Source organism: Natrix helvetica (assembly GCF_964273705.1).
Source record: "Natrix helvetica genome assembly, chromosome: 4".
Lineage (NCBI taxonomy): Eukaryota > Metazoa > Chordata > Lepidosauria > Squamata > Natricidae > Natrix > Natrix helvetica.
In genome coordinates, this window is record NC_138550.1 from 64,233,475 (window position 1) to 64,260,263 (window position 26,789).

General features: G+C 42.1%; 1 protein-coding gene across 2 annotated transcripts in view; it reads left to right on the forward strand.

Annotated features, from left to right (window-relative positions):
• The window catches only part of DMD (dystrophin), a 1,188,090-nt gene that overhangs the window by 455,091 nt on the left and 706,210 nt on the right, over positions 1-26,789 (forward strand). For both annotated transcript variants that reach the window (XM_081951523.1, XM_081951524.1), the window contains exons 28-29: positions 5,711-5,860; positions 16,944-17,105. In XM_081951523.1, the coding sequence (XP_081807649.1) occupies positions 5,711-5,860; positions 16,944-17,105 (312 nt within the window). The remainder of the gene's footprint in view (positions 1-5,710; positions 5,861-16,943; positions 17,106-26,789) is intronic.

A 26,789-nucleotide genomic window follows, 5' to 3' on the forward strand; every position in this document is an offset into this window, starting at 1 on the left:
CCCCCACCCCCATCTTGGGCCTAGCAGGCCTCCCTGAGGCTTCCTGGGACAAAAGATGGACTGCGGGGTGTTGTGGTGCCCCCAGTGCCCTATTTTTGGTTCCAGGTAGCTTCTTTTTCAAGTAGTTTAATCAAAATGCAGTTAAAACCTGAGCATCAGCCAGAAAGTTCTTTCCCCTGGCAGGCATCAGAGGGTGAAATTGAAGCATTGGAAGTATTGGGCCCAGCGTACTTGCTTAGGGGATAATTTCCATGGGGTTTTGAGGGCTTCCAGGTTTTTATGATCTGTCCAAACCTGGAAAGGCATTTTCCAGTCTTCCAAGAAGTGGTGCCAATTTAGAAGGGCCCAGCGGATGGCATAAGCCTCTTTTTCCCAAACTGCCCGCCATTGCTCCATGTCTGTCAGTTTCTTTGAAGGGTGAGTGCATGGCTGTAACTGCCGCTGCTCATTTTCCTGGAGCAGGACAGCCCTGACTGCTACATCATTGGCTTCTGCTTGGATCACAAAGGATTGTTCAGGGTCCAGGTGATTTAATACTGGCTCAGCAGAAAAAAGTCTTTTTAGCTTTTCAAGTACCACTTGGCATTCCATTGTCCAGTTTAAGGGCTGACCCGACCTGGGTTTGTCACACACCCCTTTTGTCTTTGGTAAATTGGTGATGGGGAGAGCAATTTGGGCAAACACTGTAAAAAACTGCATGTAGAAATTGGTGAAACCTAGAAAACTCTGTAGTTGCAACCTTGTGTGTGGCAGACCCCAGTTGAGTATGGCTTGCACTTTTTCTGGGTCCATTCCCACCCCTTCTTGGGAGATGTGATAACCCAGATAGTCTATTTTTTCTTGATGAAATTTGCACTTTGACAGTTTAGCATGGAGTTCGCTTAGAGCTGCTCAGACTAATTTTATGTGCTTGTCTTTTGTTTCAGTGTAGATCAATATTTCTTCTTTTTATTGTTCAAATTTTTATTGATTTTAAAAGTTTTACAAGGAAAAGGGATTATAGGGTTATAGAACATTTTGACAGCTACATCGTGTGAGGGGGGGAGAAGCCCCCCCAGGTCTTACAACTTTTACAAACAAAAATAGAAAAATATCAACATTTACATAAGTATTAGCAGTTTTGAGTTTAACACAAAATCATCAGTATGTTTCAATCATTTGTTTTGTATCACTTCCATAAAGGTACATTGTAAGAACAATTGCAATAATGTTTCAAATCACTTTTGTGATCTGAGTCTTCTAGTTGTTGCGTCCTCCCCCCCCCGTCCACTGGCAGAGCCTCAGCCCCTCCCTCCTTTGTTTCTTGTGTAGCATCCCCCATTTCACCTAAGAGAGCACTGTGTTTTTTTAGTGAAAGCCTCTGCTTCCACTACTGTGTTGATTCTAATTCTACTGCCCTCCCAAAAAATCAACATGCCTTCTGGTAACAGCAACCTAAACCAGACCCCATTATTGTATAATTTTTTTGCTAAGAAGGAATATTTCCTTCTGTTATCTCTTACTTTCTTTGGGATCTGTTTAAGAATGGTTATTTCTTTATCTTTATATTTTAATGGTCCTCCCCTTTGAGCTCCTAGAACCTCATTTCTTGTAGTTTTTCTAAGAAATTTAACATGAACTTCCCTTGGAACATTGTGTGTTCTTGCATAGGCTGAATTAACCCTATAGATCAAGTCAATGTCCCACCAAAGCTGTTGTTTATCTCTATTAATATATTCTGCTAATATTGTAGTCATAATCTCCTTAAGATCTTCATTCTCAACTTCTGGCAAGTTTTGGAACCTAAGAAAAAAAGACATCCTTTCAAATTCCATTTTTAACATCTGATTTCCAAATTCTACATTCCCCCTTTGGATTGTCTTCATCTCGTCTCTCATCCCAACTGCACCCTCCTCCAGTACACCTATCCTCTGTTCATTCCATGTGGCTTGCTGTTTCGTCTCTCTGAGCTGTTCATTTAAATCCTGCAGTTGTTTTTTGATTTCGTCCTGTCCCTTTAAGATGGATTGAAGCATCTGATGAGTAGACAAATTCTTTGCACTCTCTTCAGAGGCTTTAAGGTTGTAAAAAAGAACCCAGTTGTGACTGGTGAGCAATGGGGCTGGACGTGGAAGATGTTGGGGCCGATGAGGCCTTACCAGGCAGTAACTTCTTTGGACCCATCATGAGGTTCAGAGATAGTTATTGTTCTATGCAAAGAAATGGTGTTGTGGGAGAACACATCCGGTAGGGATCACCAGGCAAGCAAGTCCAAAGGAGAATAAGTCTTCTAGTACAAAACTAAAGCAAATAGTTGGGTCAAAATATTCCAAATCCAGGGGGAAAACGTACTTGAAGAGGCTCCTGGAGATCTCTGGGGTGGAAATTAGTTGAAAGCCATAAAGTTTTCCAAGGGAGGAGTCTCATTCATGAAGACAAAGAAGAAGGAGGAAGTTGGCCATATTGGCTCAGCCAGTATAGATGGTCAGGAAACAACAAAATCAAAGTTCCCATACATAGTTTAGAGAAGAATCAGTTCAGCCATCCTTTCTCTCACAGTTGTAGTCAAGAAACCCCCCCCCCCATTATTTAAGGGACTCACATCCGCCTATCTGAGGAACAGTGACCTCCTGAGGTCTGAGACTTTCCCTAATAACCATCACCACCCTCCCGCCCCTGCCCTGGGCTCTCAGCTGGTGAAACGCCCAGAAGCCTGGTGGGCATAGTTCACTAAGGGGAACACCCCCCTCATGGCCCAACCAGGTCTCTGTAATGCACGGCAGGTCCGCTCTACCCTCTTGTATGAGGTCATAAATGAGCCTTATGTACCATGGACCTGGCGTTAAGCGACCCAGCCGGAGACCAGTGTGCTGTAATCCCGAGCACCCGGGAGTGCGAGAAGGGCAATGAGGGTCTGAATGCGCGAACGCTCTTAAACAGTGAACATAATTTGGCTCTTGGCCCCCACCATATCTGCCTCTCCCACAAACAGTAGAGATGGTGAACCCCCGAATAGAATGGCTTAATGTCTCCCCCAGAATCCCAACCCTTCCCAGCACTCCTGACCCACACCCATTAGTTAGCTCTGGCCTGTGCCCTAGCAGACTTCCCCCCAAGCCTGTCTGAGCCATCCGAATCAACCCCCCCTGCCCCCCTTAAAATTTGATTTAAAAACCCTTGTAAGAAACCCCTAAGAAGTCTCTGCTTCGCATGTCACCTCTCGGGATCCCAAGATCCGTCATTAAGGAAGCGGTTTGATAGGCAAGAAGGCCTTTCCAGGGAAAGGGGGAGTTCCTGAAGGGAGTAAAGTTCTGTCGCAGTATAACATAGAGGAGAGTGTGGCATCAGCCAAATGGGATGACATCATGGGGAGATGGAACGAGGAGATGACATGTCCATGGGGGGGGAGGGGGCAACTGACAGTGTTCAAGGGGGTAGCGGGAAGCTTATGTCCATCATAGCAATGGTCGGTGTTAAGGACAATATATAAGAGTAATGGCCAGATGTCAAAATTGCAGCAGATGATAAATTGCAAGGTGGTGAAGCGGCCAGTGATGGCGGCTTGGAGGACAGCGGTGGCAGCGGCAGCTGCTCCAACTTCAATGACTCCAACAGCTGAGCTCCGTCCACACCAGCCACACTCATATCCGTCGCCAGGGCCGCACTCCGTTGACCTAGTCCATAGTGTCACAAGAGGAGGGGCCAAATGGCCAAATGGCACAGTACGGTGGCCCAGGCAATGGCAGTGATACCAGAGGGGGCCACAACGAAGGATCCCCCCACTCCAACCACGCCCACGCCAACTACTGAAGCCATCTTCTGCTGACATCAATATCCATGCCAGCTGTCTCAGCCACTCCCCGCTGATCCAATTTACCATGTCCATAAGCAAGGTGGAGGGGGGAGCAACCGGGATAACACCATGGCGTGGGGAGTGGCAGCTGCAGAGATCCCAGGCCAGGCATCCCGCCGCCACCACCGACCACACCCACACTGGCTGCAGAGACCCCAGGCCGGGCATCCTGCCGCTGACCACACCCACACCGGCAGCCGGCGATGCTCTCCATTCTCCTTTCACCGCCAACCACCCCGTTTCACTCACGACATTCCAGCTACAAGGCAGAACATCGCAGCTCAAGGGTATCCCCGAGGTCCCAGGAAGTTCTCATAGCTGGACCTGGAATCAACAAGGTACCCCCTGCAAGCCCCGAGAAGGACAATCATCTCCCCGAAGCTCTCCTCAAACGTGACAGGACACCATCTTGGGCATGCGCAGATCTTCTCCTTCTAGAGGTGACATTCCATTTTAACATCTACTGTATATGAAACCATTGTGAAGATCATCTAGAGATTACAGGATTAACAGAGTTGGAACCTTCCAACCCCCTACCCAAGCATGAGACCCTACACCATTTCTGACAAATGGCAGTCCAGTCTCTTCTTGAAAACCTCCAGTGATGAAGCTCCCACAACATCTGAAGGCAAAATGTTCCATTGGTTAATGGAACATCTATATTTCTATATTGAATCTCTCCTTGATTAGTTTCCATCCATTATTCCTTGGAGAATATCTTGACCCCTTCCTCTTTGTGGCAGCCTCTCAAATATTGGAACACTGCTATCATGTCTCCCCTGGTCCTTCTCTTCACTAAACTAGCCATTCCCAGTTCCTGCAACTGTTCATTGTATGTTCCAGTCCCCTAATCACCTTGGTTACTCTTCTCTGCATTTTTTTTAGAGTCTCAACAACTTGTTAATAGTGTGGTGTCCAAAACTTGATGCAGTATTCTAGGTGTGGTCTTACTACGGCTTTATAGGGTGGTATTACTGCGTCACTTGAACTTGATTGTATCCCTTAGTTAATGCAACTTAGTATTGCATTGGCTTTTTTGGCTGCCACTGCACACTACTGGGCCATATTTAACTAATTGGCCACTAAGCTTCCAAGATATGGGCTGAGAAGCCATCAAAATGCATTTGGGCAGGTGAGTGATGTCCTACCTGATCTACAATAGTCCACAGTAACCCTAGTAGAGTAGGTTCGCAGTTGGGGGTATTCCAAATTCCATTATTATCCCTAGAGAGTCATGTGGCCTCAGTGACATAGAATGCCTTTCATCTGCTTTGGTTGATTTAGCAACAGCAATGTGTCTGGCCAGATGTCTCTACCCCCAACTGCAAACTATGTCTTGCAACAGTTATTCAAATTTTGATAATTTCTCAGTTGATTATGTCAGTGTGTTATATGTGTGACTTCTTCTGAAAATTGCCCGGAAAATTCAATTATTGAAAATAGTGTCTGGATGTCTTCCTGATAGAACATATTATGTCTGCCATCTCCACTGGCTCCAATTCATAGCTCAGGTTTTCAAATATAAAGCCCCAAACAGCTTAGGATCAGGTTACCTGATAATAGCACCTTTTCCCATATACTTTAAAACTTTAAATATATAACTTGAAGAATTTAAAATCTAATGAGGCTATCCTCAAGGTCCTTCCCTCAAAGGAAATATTTATATATTTAAAATAATCAATTGGTTTAGGTAAAGTATAATCAGGCATGCAGGAGTTTGTTATGGTAGCCTGTCTCAATAAAATAGGTTTGATATTCCTGCAATTTTGATTTCCTAATTTGGTCTATCTCAGGGTCTTGACAAATGAAAATGAAATATTTGTTTTTCTTTTATATAAATGAAATATCTCAGTAATATCTTTTTTGGATATTTTTTAGTCTCTGGAAACATTAAGGCAGCATCCAGAAGATAATCGCAACCAGATTCGTGAATTGGCACAAACTTTAACAGATGGTGGAATTTTGGATGAATTGATCAACGAGAAACTTGAAAAATTCAATGTTCGGTGGGAAGAGCTACAACAGGAGGTATATTTCTCTGTTCTAATGTTTTGCTTTAAACACTATTTTAGGCATAATTGCTAGGTGGTTCTACATAAAAATAAAGTTATAACTTATACTATTCTATAATTTTTTTAAAAATAATTAAATAGTGTGAATACAAATAAAAGAAATAGTGGTTGAGTTATTTGGATTATTTAGAGAAATAGTATTCAATGTGTTATATGTACGTTAAAAATCGAGACTTTTGTGCTGTCCTTTCAAATAAATTAGCAAGTTTGTGTATTATTCCCACACTCTCAATCTAAGGATATTGTTGGCCTCTCACAGTATATTACAATCATTTTCTGTTTGGAAATACCAAATTCTACTAGGAATTTGGAAGGAAGATGTTAGGAATGTAAGCTAACAGTTGGTTTAGCAATATATAAACCAGGATGGTAGTACTGTTTCTTTAAGTACTGCTGTAATGTGATTGGTTGCTGTTACCTCAAGCAGCCATAAGATGGAGCCAGAATGGCTGTTAGCTCTCTGTTTGTTAGATGCTGATCGGTGGATGTATCGTGAGTTACTGTGCTTTTGCTACTGTTAGCTGCTTTGTGTGCTAAACTGATTATTTGATATTGGACTGTGTTCAAAGGATCATTCCTTAACTGAGAGCATTGATAACTGACTGACTGAACCCTGTTTGACTTGGACTTTAAATTGAACTCTGAATACCTCTATATTTCCACATAGTAAACTACTATATTTTATACTATTCGGTGTCCCTGTATGCTGGTTGTGTGTGTTCTTCCATACCACTCTCATTACGCTTCTTTGCACACTCGCTCTCCTAACGGGGAACTTACTTGCTTAACAGAAGACACAGCACATTAATCTTTATATGCATTTATAAATACTTGTTTTCAACATTAATGACAATTTAATTTTTCTATTTTAAATCCTAATTTGTTTTTGAACTAAACAAAATGCTTACCATCCCAACAAATTATGCCATATAATAGCTGAGTGGGCTATAGCTTTCCTAATAGGGGTCTCAAATATGTATGCATATAAAGTAGGAAAAACATCCCTTATTGCACTCTATATTGGCTGCAACCTGCAACTTGATCTGCCCAGGTCTTGATTCCTGCCTAGAAGTAATTGTTTGCATGAACACATGCAATAAACAAAAAACTAGAATTCAAAGCTAATGATTAATATTTCTTTGGTACAATATGAGAATCCAATATGACACAAGTGAACAGAGTAGCTAGTAAAATATATTACAAGGCATTGTCTTTTATGAAGGTTCATGAAAATGACTTTAAAAAAGTGTAGTGATCTTGGATTATAAAATATTTTTATTTAGGGATGCTCCACATATACATATTTTAAAATCTTTACTCCCCAGTAATTTTTCTAATAAAAATTCTCACAATGTAATTTTTACAATTGCAAATATCTTAAAATTTGTAGTTATGTATTTTACATTTTTCAGAATATAAAAGTTTTAGCAAAAAATCAAGCAGATGGGTTATTTTCAGGGCCAACAGCCCTGGCTTCAGAATACACAAAGGAAGGAGTGATGCACCTGAACCAGAGACTTTTCCCAAACATCTGCCTGGCCAAGGATTGAACTCTGGTTGCCTGGATACTGGAGGGTGGGCTCTTGGGTTTGTTTCAGTTCATTTGTCCATGTGCATTTTGCTTCAGAACTTGCCTGACTTTTGCTGCATTCCGTTCTTTCCTAGTAAAAGTACCTTTTCTCTAAATCTATGGAGTCAAGGGTTTTTCTTTCTTAGGGATTGTGCAGAGGCCACCCTGACATTAGGCAAATTCTGCTTTAACAATCAACCCAGAGACTGCAGTCTCCCATGGGGGACTGAGCATCTAAATGTCCAGCCACAAAAGTGAGCTAGAAGGGACTAGAGCTATGATTGGCTCCTAGACCACACCACACTCGAGATGAGGCAGAATGGCTGGACGAGCTAGACCTAGATGAGGAACCTGTCAGATCCAGATGGTTGATGGGCGTGGGGCAAAAGGAAGACCCAGAGAAATGATCCTTGAGGGTAACCTTCACTTGAGGTAACAGAGGTTCCCACAGGCTGGAATGGCATGAGGGGATGAAGCCCTCCCTTTTGATGAGAACCTGGAGGGTGCCATGCTGAGCCATGCCCTGTACCTGTTACAAGAGGCACTGAAGAACTGAAGAGCCTGGGAAATTCTTGTTCAGGTGACTTCTTGGGCTACTGCAAGCCAAGCTGTGGATGGAGCTACTGTGGCAGAGATCACGGCAGTGGTCGCACCTGCTCTGCCTGGACCAACACTAGTCCCTTTGCCTGAAGGGGCTATCCCTCAGAGATGTTGAGCCTTGAAGGTCTCAGCCTTGAGGGGTAAAGTACGGGGGAGCTCCTAATAACAGGGGTTCTTCTGGTGCAACTCTGGAATTACATGCGGGAGTATGGGGTTGAATTGGGGATGTCACTGATGAATGGATGGTTTCCCTCCTCAATGGTGATTCCTGCCAACTGTGAAATTATGATCACTTTATGGCAGCCCTTTGCCAACAGTTGGAGGACCCACTGGCAGAATGCAAGACTCGGACCTGGATGAAGACCCTCACTTAAAGGTGGAGGTCAGGGGCCACATACACCCAGGAGTTCCAAGTGTTAGCATGCCAGCTAGCCACATGGCCTAAAGACATCCTGATCTATTGCTTCAAAGATGGCCTTAATGATGGCATCTACCTGTATTTTATGTGGGGCTCTATGCACCCTACAACACGGTATGTGTTGATGGATGAGGTAGAGATTGACCAAGCTTGAGAATGACACCATGGTGGCCACTGATGGTGCAAATTCTCCCCTCCTGCATGCAAAGAAACCTTAAAGTCAGAGCAAATCTGGACCTAGACCGAGATCCACAGCATGCTTCAAGTTCAAGAAAGAGGAACTCCGAGCTGCAGATTGTTGATCAATCAAGCCCAATCTCAAAGCCATGGTGACTCAGGGGAAGAAGCTGGAGAAGCCAGATCTGAGGACCCAGGAAACAGCACTGAAAGGCATGGGGAGGGGGTGTCATTGAGTTCACCCACCTGACTCTGAGGGGCTGGGAGCTCCGACCAGCTTGGGTGAAAGTGAAAGGAACTATGACGGTGACCCCCTAGTAAGTTGACATGTGATCCCTGTAACCTTTCATGTGGAACTAGTGGTGCCTTCCTCGGGAATCATGGGGAGGATCTTGGCTTTGCTGGCCTGAGGTGGTGAAAAAGCTGGGACTAAGACTCAAGTGGCTAAAGGTGCCAAAAAATTTTGCCAACTGCATGAGACAGTAGTGGGGGGGGGCAGCTCATTTTATAACTGAAACAGTGAAGATGAAAATGGGAAAGCACAAAGAGACTGTGAGTTTCATAGAGGCACATAGAGGGGTGGAGAGACAGCTCCTATTTGGACTCACCTGGCCCCAGAAATGGAACCCTTATGTAAGTTTGGGGAGAGGGCTTTTAAAGATTCAGCACAAGATGGCTAAGAAAGGGGAAGAGATTCTGATACCCAGAGGCAGGAAAACCAAAGGACAGAAAGAGTTGGGGGCAGCAGCACAGGAACACCCAAAAAGCAAGCACAGAATCCCCAAGGAGTACTAGGAGCTATGGGACATTTTTAGCAAGAAGGGCTCTGTCACAGTCATGCCCCATTGCCTCACTGACTATAGTATTGGAATCCTTCCTGAGGCTAAAGACCCCAAACCTAAGCTTTACTCAATGACTCCATTAGAGTTAGGAGACTCCGCGCTTTCATAGATAAAAATGTGAATTTATTCAACTGATTAGACCGAAACTGGTAGCCCTGCTATTGTTCCAGGAAAAAAAGGATGGAACTCTTAATGTGTTGACTATAGGAGAATAAATCTGGTGTGAATAGAAAATGTCTACTCATTGCCCCTGATGAAGGACATGCTGGCACATCTAGCCAAAGGCATAATCTTCACTAAATTAGATTTGTGGTAGGCTTATTACTGGATTTGGATCAAGGAGGGCGATGAATGGAAAACTGTGTTCAACTTCCCTCTGGGATATTTTCAATTCCATGTGCTTCCTTTTGACCTGCAGGGGGCCACCAGCTGTGTTCATGCAATTGATCAATGAAGTGCTACATGACTTTTTATACAAGGGGGTGTTGGTATATTTGGCAACATTTTAATATATACTGAGACTATGGAAGAACATTTAAAATTGGTGCAGGGGGTCCTAAAAGGGCTCCGAGCAGCCAAATTGTATGGAAAGTTTTCTAAATGTGAATGTCACCAAGATAAAATTAATTACCTGGGTTACCATACATGTAATGAAAGAGTGGAGATGGACACAGAAAAGGTGAGGGCAGTGGGCCCCTGCCCATGCTAGGAAGCAGTCACAGAGCTTCCTGGATTTTGCCAATTTCTACCTGCAAGTCATCCCTTCATTTGAAAAGATTGCATTACCAACCTTTTAAAAACTAAGGATGGGGGCAAGCTAAAGCTGAGTCAGCCACTTAAGTGAACAATGGAGTGCCAAGCAGTGTTCAAGAAACTCAAGCAGCTGTTCATGGCAGAGCCTGTGTTAAAGCACCCAGCACAACTACTCCTTATGTAATTCAGGCAGATGAGAGTGATGTAGCGATGGGGGCTGTGCTGTTACAAAACAATACTCAGGGCCTGCTACAACCATATGTGTACACCTTTAAAAACTTACCAAAACTGAACAGAGGTGGGCAGTGTGGGAGAAGGAGGCATATGCAGTGCAGTGGGCCCTGCTTACTTGGTGGCATTTCCTGGAAGGGGCAAAACCCACATTCAAGGTGTGGACTAACCATAAAAATCTGGAAGCCGTGAAAACTCCACACAAATTATCCCCTAAGCAAATCTTCAACCCTTGATACTTTAATTGGTTCAATTTCACCCTGCACTATATTCTAGGAAAGAAATTGTTTATGGTTGATGCTTTCTTTAGGTTGCCCCAATGCAATAGTATTAAAGCCAAAGTGGTTTGACCAGCCATTCTCTTGAAGTAGCTGGCAGCCCCAGTAACCACTAGATTTCAGGGGGAAAAGGAGCCTGAGATTTCAAATGAACCTTAATGATTTTGCATCTACATTGAGGAAGTAAACAGTGGGGTACCACAAGGTTCTGTCTTAGGCCCAGTACTCTTCAATATCTTTATAAATGACTTAGATGAGAAAATAGAAGGGGGATTTACCAAATTTGTGGATGATATTAAGCTGGCAGGAATAGCCAAGACCCTAGATGATAGGCTCAAGATCCAGATGGATCTTGACAGACTTGAACACTAGGCCCTATCTAACAAAATGAAATTCAATTTAGAGAAAAGTAAAGCCTTACACTTAGACAAGAAAAAACCAAAAGTACACATACAGGTGAAACTCAAAAAATTAGAATATCGTGCAAAAGTTCATTTATTTAAGTAATGCAACTTAAAAGGTGAAACTAATATATGAGATAGACTCATTACATACAAAGTAAGATAGTTCAAGCCGTGATTTGTCATAATTGTGATGATTATGGCTTACAGCTCATGAAAACCCCAAATCCACAATCTCAGAAAATTAGAATATTACATGCAATCAATAAAACAAGGATTGTACATAGAACAATATCGGACCTCTGAAAAGTATAAGCATGCATATGTACTCAGTATTTGGTTTGGATCCCTTTTGCAGCAATTACTGCCTCAATGTGGCATGGCATGGAAGCTATCAGCCTGTGGCACTGCTGAGGTATTGTGGAAGACCAGGATGCTTCAGTAGCAGCCTTCAGCTCTTCTGCATTGTTCGGACTCATGTCTCTCATCTTTCTTTTGGCAATGCAACATAGATTCTCTATGTGGTTCAGGGCGAGTTTGCTGGCCAATCAAGCACAGTAATCCCATGGTCATTGAACCAGATTTTGGTGCTTTTGGCAGTGTGGGCAGGTGTCAAGTCCTGCTGGAAAATGAAGTCAGCATCCCCATAAAGCTCGTCTGTGGAAGGAAGCATGAAGTGCTCCAAAATCTCCTGGTAGAGGGCTGTGTTGACCCTGGACTTAATGAAACACAGTGGACCAACACCAGCAGATGACATGGCTCCCCAAATCAACACAGAAACTTCACACTGGACTTCAAGCATCTTGCAGTATGTGCCTCTTCATTCTTCCTCCATACTCTGGGTCCTTGGTTTCCAAATGAGATACATAAGTTGCTCTCATCAGAAAAGAGGACTTTGGACCACTGAGCAACAGACCAGGTCTGTTTTTCTTTAGCCCAGGTAAGACGCTTCTGACATTGTTTGTTGTTAAGGAGCGGCTTGACAAGAGGAATACGATATTTAAAGCCCATGTCCAGAATCCGTCTGTGTGTGGTGGCTCTTGATGCGCTGACTCCAACCTCAGTCCATTCCTTGTGAAAGTCCCCAACACTTTTGAATGGTCTTTTCCTGACAATCCTCTCCAGGCTGCGGTCATCCCTGTTGCTTGTGCACCTTTTTCTTCCACACTTTTCTCTTCCACATAACTTTCTATTAAAGTTATAGAAGTTATGTGTTTTGATACAGCACTTTGGGAACATCCAACTTCTTTTGCAATTACCTTTTGAGGCTTTCCCTCCTTATGGCAGGTGTCAATGATGGTTTTCTGCACAACTGTCAGGTCAGCAGTCTTTCCCATGATTGTGATTCCTACTGAACCAGACTGAGAGACCATTTAAAGGCTCATGAAGCCTTTGCAGGTGTTATGGCTTAATTAGCTGATTAGAGTGGGACACTTTGAGCCTCGAATATTGCACCTTTTCACAATATTCTAATTTTCTGAGATTGTGGATTTCAGGTTTCCATGAGCTGTAAGCCATAATCATCACAGTTATGACAAATCACAGCTTGAACTATCTTGTTTTGCATGTAATGAGTCTATCTCATATATTAGTTTCACCTTTTAAGTTGCATTACTGAAATAAATGAACTTTTGCATGATATTCTAATTTTTTGAGTTTCATCTGTATACACTGGGTGAAACCAAGCTTAATAGCAGTAACTGTGAGAGGGATCTTGGAGTCTTAGTGAACAACCAGCTAAATATGAGCCAACAGTGTCCAGTGGCAGCCAAAAAAGCCAATGCAATACTAAATTGCATTAACTAAGGGATACAATCAAGTTCAAGTGAGGTACTAATATCTCTCTATAAAGCCTTAGTAAGACCACACTTAGAGTACTGCATCCAGTTTTGGTCACCACACTATAAAAAAGATGTTGAAACTCTAGAAAGAGTCCAGGAAAGAGCAACCAAGATGATTAGGGGACTGGAGGCTAAAACATTCAATGAATGGTTGAAGGAACTGGGCATGGCTAGTCTAGTGAAAAGAAGGACCAGGAGAGACATGATAGCAGTGTTCCAGTATTTGAGGGGCTGCCACAAAGAGGAAGGGGTCAAACTATTTTCCAAAGCACCTGAAGGCCAGACAAGAAATAATGGATGGAGGCTGAACAACCTGGAAATAAGAAGAAATTTTCTGACTGTGAGAGCAATCAACCAAAGCTTGCCTTTGGAAGTTGTGGAAGCTTCATCACTGGAAGTTTTAAAGAAGAAACTGGACTGCCATATGTCAGAAATTGTGTAGGGTCTGCTTGGGTGGGGGGGTTGGACTAGATCAGGAGTCAACAACCCATGGCTCCAAATGCAACTCTTTTGCCCTCTGCTGCGGCTCCCTGTTGGTTGATCACATCACTGGCTGGCCCCATCCCTCCCCTCCCAGTCACTCCTCTTCTGGCCTGAAAAGGTAAGGGCAATGGTGGGGGATGGAGACTCTCTCCATATTCCAGAGTGGGAGCGAAGCACCCGTGTAGTTGCCTTTGCACATCAAAAGCATCCTGCCTTCATCACGTTACATTTGTGCTCAAGGCAGACCTCGCCTCCCACTGCTTCTTGCTTGGAACTGTTGCTGCCTCCATGGTCTGCCTGCTGCTCTCACAATGCCTTGCACATCTCCCCAAGTGACCAAGGTGCATCCAGCACCAACAAGGACCTGAAGAAGTGACCACGAGACCCATCAAGAGATGAGCCGTAGTTCATCGTTTTTCCAAATTGCTTTACGCCTCACTCAAGATCAGGATTTTTATGGGCTTAGCTGTTGGAGGTCTTATCTCCACTCCCTTCCTAGGTATTTGAATATCTTGTGAGATGATGCAAACTCACCCAAGTTTTATATGAATAGTTTAGTCTTGCAAATGCTTTTATAGAAGCTGCATTGGCTTTTGGGTCCTTCTGAATATTTTTACCTTAGACCCTGATGAGACTGGCTGCAAAAAGGATAGAGTTAGCATTTGATTTTAGACAGTATTTATTTATCAAGTCTAAATAGCTATGCAGCTCACCAAGCTATGCAGCTCACTGGGTGGCACACAATGAGATAAAACTATAAAGACTATAGATGTAAAACATAAAAATCCATATTAATAAAGTAGCCGCCCGCAGTTTCTTGCTGAAACTGTTGGGCAGCGAGACCCAGCTAGAGATGAGGTGCAGGAGAATCAGAATCAGATGGCGGGGGGACACACAACATTTTTACAGAATCATAGATACATTGAAGCCTTTGAAGTGGGAGGCAAAGTCATGTGTGACAAGAAGGAGAGGGGTGAGGCATGGCCAGGTGTGGCTGGGGGGGGCATGTGATTGAGTGGGAGTGAATGACATCAAGTTGTCCATACCCACCCAGGTTTTGTGGCTCCTAGTGTTTTCTTTTCTGTGGGAAACAGGTCCAAATGGTTCTTTGAGTGTTTAAGGTTGCCAACCCCTGAAGAAATGACTGCACTATGTGCGATGGACTGGCTTGGGTTGGGGATAAATTTTATGTGTCCTCAAGCTTGAGGAGCACTGTTTTACAAGGTGCTCATGACTCTACACTAACCACTGTAGGTAATTGACTGGGTAAGATGACCTCATCCTTGTGCCATCCATCTCCCTGTTTTTAGTTTTATGCATACTGTATTTTTTGGAGTGTAAGACGCACCTTTTTCCATCAAAAAAGAGGCTGAAAATCTGGGTGCATCTTATACACTGAATGCAGCATTTTTTGCCTCCTTAAACCCCACCCCTTCACAAAAATGGCCGTGCAAAGCCTTTAGGAGTCTTGCAGAGTGCTCCTGGGGGCTGGGGAAAGCAGAAATGAGTGAAAAACAGGCTATTTTTGTTCAATTCCCCCCCTCCGCCCCCAGGAGTACTCTATAAGCCTCCTAAAGGCTCTGCATGCAATTTCTTTTGACAAAAAATGGGCCCGTTTTCACAAAAAATGGGCTGTTTTTTGCTTGTTTTGGGGGGGGCACAACCCAGGAGCACTCTGCAAGCTCCCTAAAGGCTATTCATGCCTTTTTGGGGGGGAAACAAGCCCATTTTTGTGAAAAATTGGCTGTTTTGGGGATGTTTGCAGAGTGCAAAAACTTTTTTTTAATTTGCCTCTTCAAAACCTTGGTGCGTCTTATACTCCAAAAAATGCGGTAGCTTTAAAAATGTTAATTGTTTGCAATTAATTTTTATTACTGTCTGTAAGTTGCCCATAGTTGTCTTATAGATTAGAGGAGTAGCATCTAAAATACTGTAAATATTTTATAAAATAATGCATACTGTATAATTAATAAGGTGACCAACCGTCCTCCTTTAGGGAGGACAGTCCTTCTTCTGTAAGTTATGTCCTCCCTCGAAAAGTGTCCTCCTACATGTCCTCCTTTTCGATATTTGAAGACTAATCTGTTGCACGTTATGTGATGTATTTGTATTTGACATGACAATTCGTCAAGACTCGGTATAGTGCAGTATAAGATGCGATTATGAGACGCTTGCGCTCCGCATGGGAGACCTTGAGAGAGAGCGTCGCGTGCAAGTGGCTTTGTTTACTTCTTACTGAAACACGACACGGCACATACACACGCAGTAGACTGAGATTGAGATTGAATGTTGATACTCTAGCTGCAGCACTTGCCGTAAAATTCAATATGAAGGATATTTCTTGTTCAGATATTTCCAAAATATTGTTAGAAGATGATACAGTGACAAAAAATATTAATTCAATGGAAAAGTACTCATTTAAATAATAATTAACAGGCATGTAAGCATAATTACAATATAAAATGTTACAAATGTTTTTATTATGCATATATCATATTTTAGTGTATTATTGTTGCAATGAATAAAATATTTCTTTTATTTACGATATTTTTCCCCAATTTATTTGTCCTCCTTTTCATTGTAAAAAAGTTGGTCACCTTATAATTAATGAATACACAGCATGTATGTTTGTATATACACTATTATATGTGTACATTGTATATTCATTCATATATTCTGTATGTGTATATACAAAGCAGAACTGAAAAATAAGCAAACATCTGCTAGTCTATCTTAAATTTTAAACGAGAAATAATTGAACAACTTGCAAAAAGTGACCTTTGTAAACTAGTGAACATATTCATTAGATTTACATTTTGGGACAAGTTTAAAGTGATATAACCAGACCTGCTTTAGTGACATTAAAGTTAGTCTGATTACTACATGCTTTAGTTTTTGGTAATTTTAAATTGAATGCTACTTTGTTAAGAATTTTTATAGGTAGGCTTAGTAGTGATCCATGCAATGAAAGACAAAGAATAAGGAACTAACCATTCCTGTGATTAATCCATGCTCTAAGAAACTATTTATATCTTATGTTCCAGTTGCTTTATAAACAGCATGTTTATCCCTGTCACTCATTACAGTGGATTACCTTAAAATGGATTGTGGTGACTGTAATTCTGTTCTGCCCAAAAGAGATCTCTTGGGATAAATAACAAGTTCAGGTATATCTGTGGCCTCAGAATAAAAAACTATCTAAGCAGAATGTTGAACTTCAATTTGTAATATTCTATTCATCATCAAATTCTTCAATATCCCTCTTTTTTTACACATTGGCTATTTCTCAGTTATTTCCTTAAAAAAATGGCTGGCAAGAAGAGAAGAAATTTATCTTACAAAAAGGTAGTCATATATTAATTGGAAATTCTAGTTTGTACTGCAAGATATTTTGTAAACAATACTTTGAAAATATTGAGGTGTAATCCTTTGTATTATTTTCTAGGCTGTGAGAAGTCAGAAGTTTCTTGAACAAAGGATCCACTCTGCTCAGGAGATTGACAAAACCCTCCAATTAATTCAAGAGTCCCTGGCCTTCATTGATCAACAATTAACAGGATTTATTACAGACCGAACTGATGCAGCACATGTACCTCAAGAAGCACAGGTGAGCCATATAATATGTATTATATAACATGTAATTGCATTAAATAGTTCTATCTTTCAAGGAGTCAGTAAGGTTTACTTTATTAGATTGTTCTAAATTTACAGTGATTCTAGAATTATCATTGATCTAATTCTTACAAAAATTCTAGCTGGCAAATGAAACAGGAACTGCATAAAATCAAAAAGATCACATATATTTTAAAGTACAATGATCTTTTATGTTTATCTTTCCTGATGCTAATGTAACATTATTTTATCACACCAAATTTAAAGTTTGAAAATGTTTACATTGTAAAATTAAAGAAACAAACTCAATATTATAATTTTTGTAGTGCTAATTTTATCATGCCATAAGTTACTCATCGTGATTAGTATTTTCAATTAACTTATATTTACATCCCAAGTGAATTCTTATTGAATTGCATACAGATATTTGCATTTAATTATTTGAACAATTTTATGCATATTGTTTTATATAAAAGAGCAGAGTTATATAGATAGATGAAAGCCAATTTTATGTTGTAGTTAAGGCATCAGACTAGAAACCATGAGACCATAGTCCTGCCTTATATTCAAAGCCAGCTCAGTGACCTTGGGTTAGTCTTTTTTTCTCAGCTACTCTATGTATGTACGTTTGTGTGTGTTCTCGTGTGTGTGTGTGTGTGTGTGTGTGTGTGTGTTTCCCATTCAATTATTTTGATTCTTGGAGATTTGCAGGACAAGTCCCTGAAGTTTTCTTGACCAGTTTTTTTCAGAGGTTTGGTCAAGAAACTGGCCAACATTTGTTTGTTTGTTTGTTTATTAAATTCGTATGTCTCACATTTCACCAAGAGGTGATTCTAGGTGGCTTACAACTAATTAAACAAGATAAAGCAATAAATATTAATAAATATTAATGTTAAAATTTACTTAAAATTAACAAAGATGACAAGAAAGAGAGCAAGATGTACATGGGGTGAAAGTGAATTATCTCAGTCCATTAACCATCTCAGTATGACATGCCCTCATAGGGGCCCCAGGCCAATGGCAGAGTTGTTTTCAAGGCTTTTTGGAAGGCCAAAATGGTGAGTGTGAATCTCACTTGACATTCCAAAGAGCAGGAGCCACAACTCTTTATCTGGATACTGCCAACTGGAATTCCTTTACCCCTGGGACTAGAGCAGTGATGGCTAACCTTTTTTCCATCATGTGCCAAAATGGGGGGAGCGCAGGGGGTTGTGCACGGGCGTGACCACACCCATAATTCTATGTGTACGAACACCCGAAACAACCCCCCTCCAGCTGTTGGCGTGCGATGGACCCATTTTTCACCCTCCCAGGCTCCAGAGGCTTTCTATGAGCCTGGGGAGGGCAAAAACGGACTCCCCTGCCCGCTCCCCCCCCCCCGCAGAGGACCTCCAGAGGCTTCAGGAGGCTTTCAGAGGGCAAAAAACAGCCTAAAATGAAGGCGAAAAACAGCCTCCAAAGGGTGAAAAACAGCCAAAAATGAAGGCGAAAGTCAGCCGGTCAGCATGCACAGGGCAATGCCTCACATGCCCTAACAAATGACTCCATGTGCCACCTGTGGCACGTCTGCCATAGGTTCGCCATCATGGGTCTAGAGCATGCACGGTTGAGGCAGGCCAATCCCATTGTATGACATGGTTCAACAGGTAATCTGGACCCATGCCACAAAGGGCTTTAAAGGTAATAACCAAGACCTTGAATTGGACTTGGAAGCAAACTGGATGGGTATGTCTGGGGCAGTTCAACCCCATCCAGAACTAAATATGTGAAAGTCCCAGATCCTGAACCTCATGCACCAAAAGCCACTCAGTCTTACTATTATCTTACCATTAATATTACTATTGGCTTTACTTTTTGACATCTCATCCAACTATATATTATATAGATCAAAGACAAATCATCCTTTAATATTTTAATGCAAAATATGATTTCCATTTTATGAAGAAAGATAATAAAACAATAGAATACTAGAAATATCATATATCACAGAAATTGAACTTGAATTATCTTTTTCTTAATACTTTGAAGGGATTACTACAAAAAATATAATTATTTTTGTAGCTCTAGTATATGTCAGGCTGACAGCCAGTTCCTTTTAGGATCTTTGGCCTGCCACATTACTATTCTATTCTACTATGCTGTTTCATTAGTGGGGAATTGGGAGGGGGAATAGTAAGGGAATGTGTTGTTGTTAAAATAAAATTCCTTTCTAGAAGCCATCTTTTGCCTCTACACCTCTGCACCTGACTGGAACTGGATGAGTGGAACTGCCAGCATGGCAGTGGAAGATTGGACCATGTGATGGACTTGTGGGTGTGGGGGCAAGATCATGAACTTTCAACTGGGTGGGGAAACTCCAGGAAGCTCAGATTCCCTGGCATTAACCCAAATCTCCCTTAAAATATTTCACCAGCAACCCCTGCATGGGGTGCTGACTCCCATCACTGACCTGACCCGGTCAGAGTAAAATATCAGCAAAGATGAAGATAGAGCCATTGGAAATAGAAGCCAATGACGGGTTGCTTCTCTGCAAACCTTCCAAAGTTGCAAAGGAATTTGTGGAGGAGGAAAACTGGAGATTTATAGCGTCTGGAGATATGTGGCCACAGCCGGAGGGGGTTGGAAGGGCTATTTCAACACACATCTGGAGAGGACAAAAACAAACACCCAGTAACCGACTAGATGATTGGAGCCTCCCAGACCAACCTGCGCAGTCAAACGTGAGTGAACCTCCTCCCTCCTTCCCTAGCAAAGACTCTGCAACGGACTGGAGTGCAGATTTTTACTCCTTCCATACAGTGACAAATGAAATGACCCATTACCCTGCAGCTGAGTTGCAGACAGATCCCCCATCAACATGTGGAATTCAATCCAGCCAGCAGGAAGGGGTTTGGCCAACATCTATCCCTAGTCAGCAACCAATGTTTGGGTTGCAGCCTGTGAATCAAGCACCACTGGAATGGGCTTTCTTCCCAGGTCATGGATGGGAGAGATGCCAGTGGGCGCCTGCCTTCCCTCAGAAGATGGCACCATGTCAGATAACTGGGCAAGGGCCAACCCAGGGATTGACTTCCCCACCCAGTCCAGTCCCACCTGCAATGCTCCAACAGGCTCTTACGCACCTTCCGACAGAGAAATGTTCTTGACAATAGCAGAAGGGATGAATGAAGGGAAAGCTGCAGGATGGATAGCGGAACAATGTGACGAGGCGGTTCCTAAGTTTAGAGATGCAACTGGGTTCCTTCCCTTGGGGGGGGGGGGACAAAATGCCACCATTGCTGTCAACCTGGCCACAAAGCGTCAGAGTGCTTTACTCCAGCCCCCGTATCACAAACGTGTGCACCAACTGCCAGCACGGTAAAGAGAAGGCCCCGGAAGCCACCAGAAAAGAGTCATCTGGGTCAACAACCTCAGAAAACTGATCCTAAGGTGTTCAGTGAGGAAGATGTCAACAATCTTCCCCCTCACCGGTCCACAGATTGTGCAATAGACTTCAATAGGCAGGGTGGGCTACCCTACCAAAGCTGAAAATGTACTCCATGACTCCCAAGGAGATGGTTGAATTGAGGAAGTACATCGACACCAATTTGAAATGGGGCTTTATTGACCCAGCGAAGTCGAAAATAGCGGCACCAGTGCTCTGCAGAGAAAAGAAAAATGGCAGTGTTCATCTCTGTGTTGATCTGCGAGCCTTGAATGCAGTATGCGTGAAGAACACCTATCGCCTTCCCCTCATGAAAGATATGTTGAACCATTTGGCTAAAGGCAAGATCTTCACCAAGCTGGACTTGAGAGAGGTGTATTACCGCATATGAATCAGAGAGGGAGATGAGTGGAAGACTGCTTTTAACACCCCCCTTGGCAGCTTTCAATACAAAGTCATGCCCTTTAGACTACAAGGAGCACCCACAGTCTTCATGTATATAAATGAGTTGCTACATGAGCACCTGTACCGCAAAATACTCATTTATCTTGATAACATCTTGATCTTCTCTGAAAACCCTGGAACAACACACGAAGCTGGTATGATAAGTCTAGAAAAAACTTCTAGCCGCCAAGCTATACGCAAAGTTGTTGAAGTGTGAGTTCCACCAGACCTCACTAGACTACCTGGGTTATCGCAGCTCCAACGAGGGGATAGGAATGGATCCAGAAAAAGTGAAAGCTGTGTTAGACTGGAAACTTCCAAGTACTTACAGACAACTACAAAGCTTCCATGGATTTGCCAATTTCTACAGGCAGTTCATTCAACTTTTGCAGAAATTGTCCTCCCACTGACTGAGCTAATAAAAATGAGGCCTTCCCCAACAAAGCCAAAAGTAAACCAACCCCTAAAGTGGACAATGGACTGTCAAAAAGCCTTTGAGAAATTAAAACAGCTCTTTGCCCAAGAGCCCATACTGCAATACCCCGAGCCAGAGCGACCACTCATAATCCAGACAAATGCCAGTGATGTAGCAATAGCTGTGGTGCTACTGCAGAAGAATAAAGAAGGCCACCTCTTGCCATGCGCTTACATCTCCAAAAAATTTACCACTACTGAAAGTGGTGGGCCATTTGGGAGAAAGAGGCATTGGTGATCAGATGGTGCCTGCTCATGTGGAGATATCTCCTGGAAGGGGGAATATGTTCAAGGTCTGGACTGATTATAAAAACCTCAAAGCTTTCAAAGCCCATTGAAGGCTACCTGCAAACCAAGTTCACTGGGCACAATACTTCCAAAGGTTTCAATTCAACTTATACACATCCCTGCAGGGAAGAACTTATTGGTGGATGCTTTGTCGAGAAAACCGCAGTACAACAGTAAGAAGGAAGAAGTTGTTCACCCCATCATTTCTTCCTCCCACCAAAAGGCAGCCAAAGTCACCACCCAAAGCCAGGATAAGATGACAACAGTGATTGGCGCTCCTGGCAGACCCATGGTTCAACAATAAGAAGGAGATCCTAATGATGTGAATGATGGCTTAGTCTGGAAGGGATCCAAACTTTACATCCCTGTGTGGTTGAGGCTGGAAGTTCTACGCGAAGCCACGATGCGAAACTAGGAGGCCACTTTGGATTCCTAAAAATGCTGCACCTCGCTAGGCATCAATTTTGGTGGCCAAAGATGAAATCAGAGGTGGAAGATTACGTAAAAAGCTGTGCTACTTGAGCAATGATAAAAACATGGCCGGGGAAGACTCCTGGACTACTATGAGTGGCCAGCCCTAGCTGACCATGGAAGAGATCGTAATGGACTTCATCGTCGAGTTCCCAGACAGCAGCAGGAATAGAGTAATCTGGACAGTTATTAATTTGTTTTCCAAACAGGCACATTTCATCGCTTGCTCAGAGTTGCTGTCCACAAAGAAATTAGCGGAAATGTTTGTGAAACATATTTAGCACCTGCACCTGGTGCCCAAGAGGATCATTTTAGACTGCGGAGTCAGTTCACCGCTAAGTTCTGGAGGGAGTTCCTGAGATCCATTCGGCCCACACAAGGACTGAGCTCAACACTTCATCCCAACACGAACTGCACAGTGGAGAGGGTCAATGCGATGGTGGAACAATACATCCCGTGTTATGTGGACTATCAGCAAGACAACTGGTCAGGCTTGCTACCCTTCGCTGAAGTGGTGTGCAACAATATGGTCCAGGGGAGGAGCGGATGTCACGATGACATGACGTACAATCTCAATGCTCTGAGATTGCAGTCAACACTTTTGCCACTGGGTGGTCCATATGGACCTAAACCGTCCTGCAGAGATGGTGAACAGGAAGAATATGTCTTGCTGATCTCAGGGACATAGCAAAGTCCCTGATCGATCCAAGAGAAGTTCTTCAAGCCGGTGACAAAAAATCCAGCCATTTGGCTGATGAAGTCGGGGCAGCTCCAAAATGGAAGGATATGGAAAGACAAAGTGTTTCCAGCTGGTGAGGAATTTTTACCATTTTAAAAGTGACTGCCTATAAAAAAACTTAAAATAATTTGGAGAACAGAAGAAATAAGCGGCGGAATTAAATTTGGAATGGTTTTTGACAGTGGGTTATCTTTTTTTTTAAATGCTATCTTCACGAATGGAATTTATGTAAGCCTTTTAAAATGAATGGATTAAGTTCTCTTCTTCTATTTTTTTAAATTACTCTTTGTAACCTATGGACTAAAATTTTCCTCTTTCATTACTGTGGGTGTTTTTCTAACTCATTTAAGAACCGGGCATTTTTTTTAACTTGAAATACAAAAAGATACAAAAAGAAAATTGCAACATTGTAACAATAACACTGCTACTCGGAGGCTAGAGGTATGTGTATTGGAAATGAAACACTTTTATTTTCTTTCACTGATTATCCTGGCTTGGCACTTCAAGGTCTTACTGCTTGTTTATAGAGAGTGATAAGAAGAAAAGCACACAGATGTTCCTTTGAAGTATATTTCTAACCAGAGAAAGGTGAAAATGAAATGATTATTGTGAATCGATGCTTAATCTTTGTTAAAACCTTCTAAACTAGAGCAGCAGTGTTTATTAGCTGGAGATAATGACGCAATTTCAACAGGAGAAAGAAGTTTTAAGTCCACAAAAGATATTCTCAGAAATACAGAAATTATCAAATACACGTGAGAGGATAGAAAAGAAGTTAATAATAATAATAAATAATAAATATTTATTTCTTAGCCGCACCCTCTCCCGAAGGACTCGGGGCGGCGTACAACAAAACATAGGAAATAAATATATCGACATACATATAACAAAACATATACCAAGACATATATACGACATATACAAGGAGGAGGTGAACTGATAGATAAAAACAAGTAAAAACACAATGTTTAAAAACCCCTAAATAAATTGAATGCAATTAAAATACCTCAAATAAAAAACCCGTCAGGAGCGATATAGTTGGATCAAAGTTGAGCCAGGCCAGCAACTTGAAAAAGGTGGGTCTTGAGCTTTACACGAAAGGAGCGAAGTTGGATGACTTAGTGCATTTAACAGCAAAATATGACAGAGAATTTGAAGATGTTCATCAAATGGAAAAAGTGCTGGTTAAAATCCAAAAAATCGAAGAGGAAAATGAATATAAAGAAATTAACGAAATTAAAATTGCTGATATTTATGGTGATGGGTTTGTTTCTGAAAATGGAAAGAGTGGAATACTGAAAGAGGAATTAAATGTAGGGGAAACCTACCCCAGATGGCAAGATACAGAAGAAGAAAAAATAAAAGAATTTATAGATTTAAAGAGAGAAATTTTATTAGCAATAGTTTTGATAACACCATCTACAATCAAAGATAAGATGATTAAGAAAACAAGAAGGGCATCGAAATTACATGAGAGATTTTATAAGCAAAGAGTTGCTAAGAGGAGTCCATACAAAGTGGATTAAGGAGATGATTAGAGGACTGATGCCACAAATGGCAGAAGATATGAGACTGTTTTGCTACTGGAAAGATACAGGTTGATAAATGGAAGAGTATAATTTAAACTTAATTAAACTTAAACTTAGTGAAATTTAGTGATAATAGATATAGTTAAACAAATAATTGATAATGATAATGATGTATACAATGTGTAGTGTCATGATAAGCCATAATGGGATATGAATATTGAATGGTACCCATGAAAGGAAGATTAGAATTTTTTTTGGATTATATATAAAGGTTAATAAAAAAGAACTAAGTTAGATATAGTTAAGTTTTGAATATTAGGGGGGAAATGTTGTGATACAGGGTATAGTTAAATAAAGGAGGGATGTTGTGGCCCAGCCGGTGCCGGTGCCACTGCCACCAGACTCCGAGAGTGATAGTCCCTACGAGTCAGCTCCAGAAGAGATGGGCGATCCTGGACAGGATTCAGAGGCTGAGCAGGGATCCGAGAGTCTGGTCGGCCACCAGGAGGCGCCAGAGGCATGGAGCAGCGGTGAGAGCCAGAGGAGGAGGTCTCCCGATGCCATGCCTTGGAGCAGCGGGGAGGACTCACGTGACAGTGACTCAGGACTTAGCAGGGCGTTTCTAGATGCCTGTTACCGGCGCGCCCACAGACGCAAGGAGCGTAGGCGTAATTATAGGCGGTAAAGGGCTCTCAGGTGCAGTTTGGGAGACGCCCTTTTTAGGTTATAAAAGGGTTGACTCTGGAGACACTCTTTGCAGCAGTCAACAAAGGACTAATGCCAGAAGCTCTAGTCTGGGATCCTGGCAAGCTGGATAGCTGCTTTTGTGTTCTGTTCCTGTGAGTTTTGTCTTGGTGGCTTGCTGCCACGGAACCTCTTGTCTGTTCGTGTAATAAACCTTGTTCCCTTGTACTGTTCCGGAGTGTGTGTGCTGTGTGGGTAACGGAGGAAGGGGGGTCAGAACAGAGGGATAATGATAACGTATATATAGGTATGGGTACAACATAAGGAAATTGGATGTAAATTGTAAACAGTGATTTGGAAAGAAGGATTAGAAAACTTTGTTATTAAATATTATGGGTGTTTAGCTAGAATAGGACATAAGGATTCAGTGTTATTGGAGGATTTTAGAAATAGTAAATGAAATGCCAGTATGTGGTTATGTATTAAATCTTGATATATTCTATGATGAAGGACGTTTAAACAATTACAGTCAAATGAAAGTGGAGGTATGATGATGGTAACATGTATAAATATCAGAGTTAAAATACTTGAGTTAATATGAAGTATGTTTGCTGACTGTGGAAGAGATGCACGTAAGCCTTTATGTAACCAACTGATACACTTTCTACAATATGTAAAGGACGATGTGTTTGTTTTGAAAATTAAAAATTAAAAAACTTTTAAAAAAACAATACACTCCACAGCAGCACTGGATTAACTCCTTTCCAGATTATCAGTGGCATGGAATTTGTTCCCATGCCTGAGCTGCCTAGAGAAACTCCCTCCTCCATGTGTCTGAATGAATGGATGGACACGCTAAAGAAAAGATGGGAAAATACGAAGAAAGCTCTAGCAGATGTGGCAGAAGCCTACAAGAAGCAAGCTGATAGACACTGCTTGCTCCAACCCCCCTTTCATGTGGGGGACAAAGTTTTTGTATCTACCAAATACATAAGATTAAGAATGCCTAGCAAGAAATTTGGCCCAAACTTTTTAGGTCCATTCCCAATAGTGAAGATAATTAACCCAGTTACAGTTCAACTCAGTCTACCCAGAATTCTAGGGAAAATTTACCCAGTATTTCATTGTAGCTTGTTGAAGCCAGTAATTGAGTCCAGCATGAGACTGTCCACACAAGCTCCCCCTCCTCCTATAGTGATAGCAGGGGAGACACATTATGAGGTGAAAAAAATCTTAGACTCCAGGCTGTATAGGGGTCGCTTACAGTATTTAGTGCATTGGAAGGGGTACCCTTTATCTGAAGCTACTTGGGTGAAAAGCTGGAACCTAAAAATGGATAAGTGGCCTGCCATACTAATATTCTATTATACTATGCTGTTTCATTAGTGGGGAATTGGGAGAAGGAATAGTAAGGAGTATAATGTGTTGTTGTTAAAATAAAATTCCTTTCTAGAAGCCAAGGTCATCTTTTGTTTCTACACCTCTGCACCTGACCGGAACTGGATGGGTGGAACTGCTAGCGTGGCAGTGGAAGATTGGACAATGTGATGGACTTGTGGGTGTGGGGGCAAGATCATGAACTTTCAACTGGGTGGGGAAACCTCAGGAAGCTCAGGTTTGGGTTTT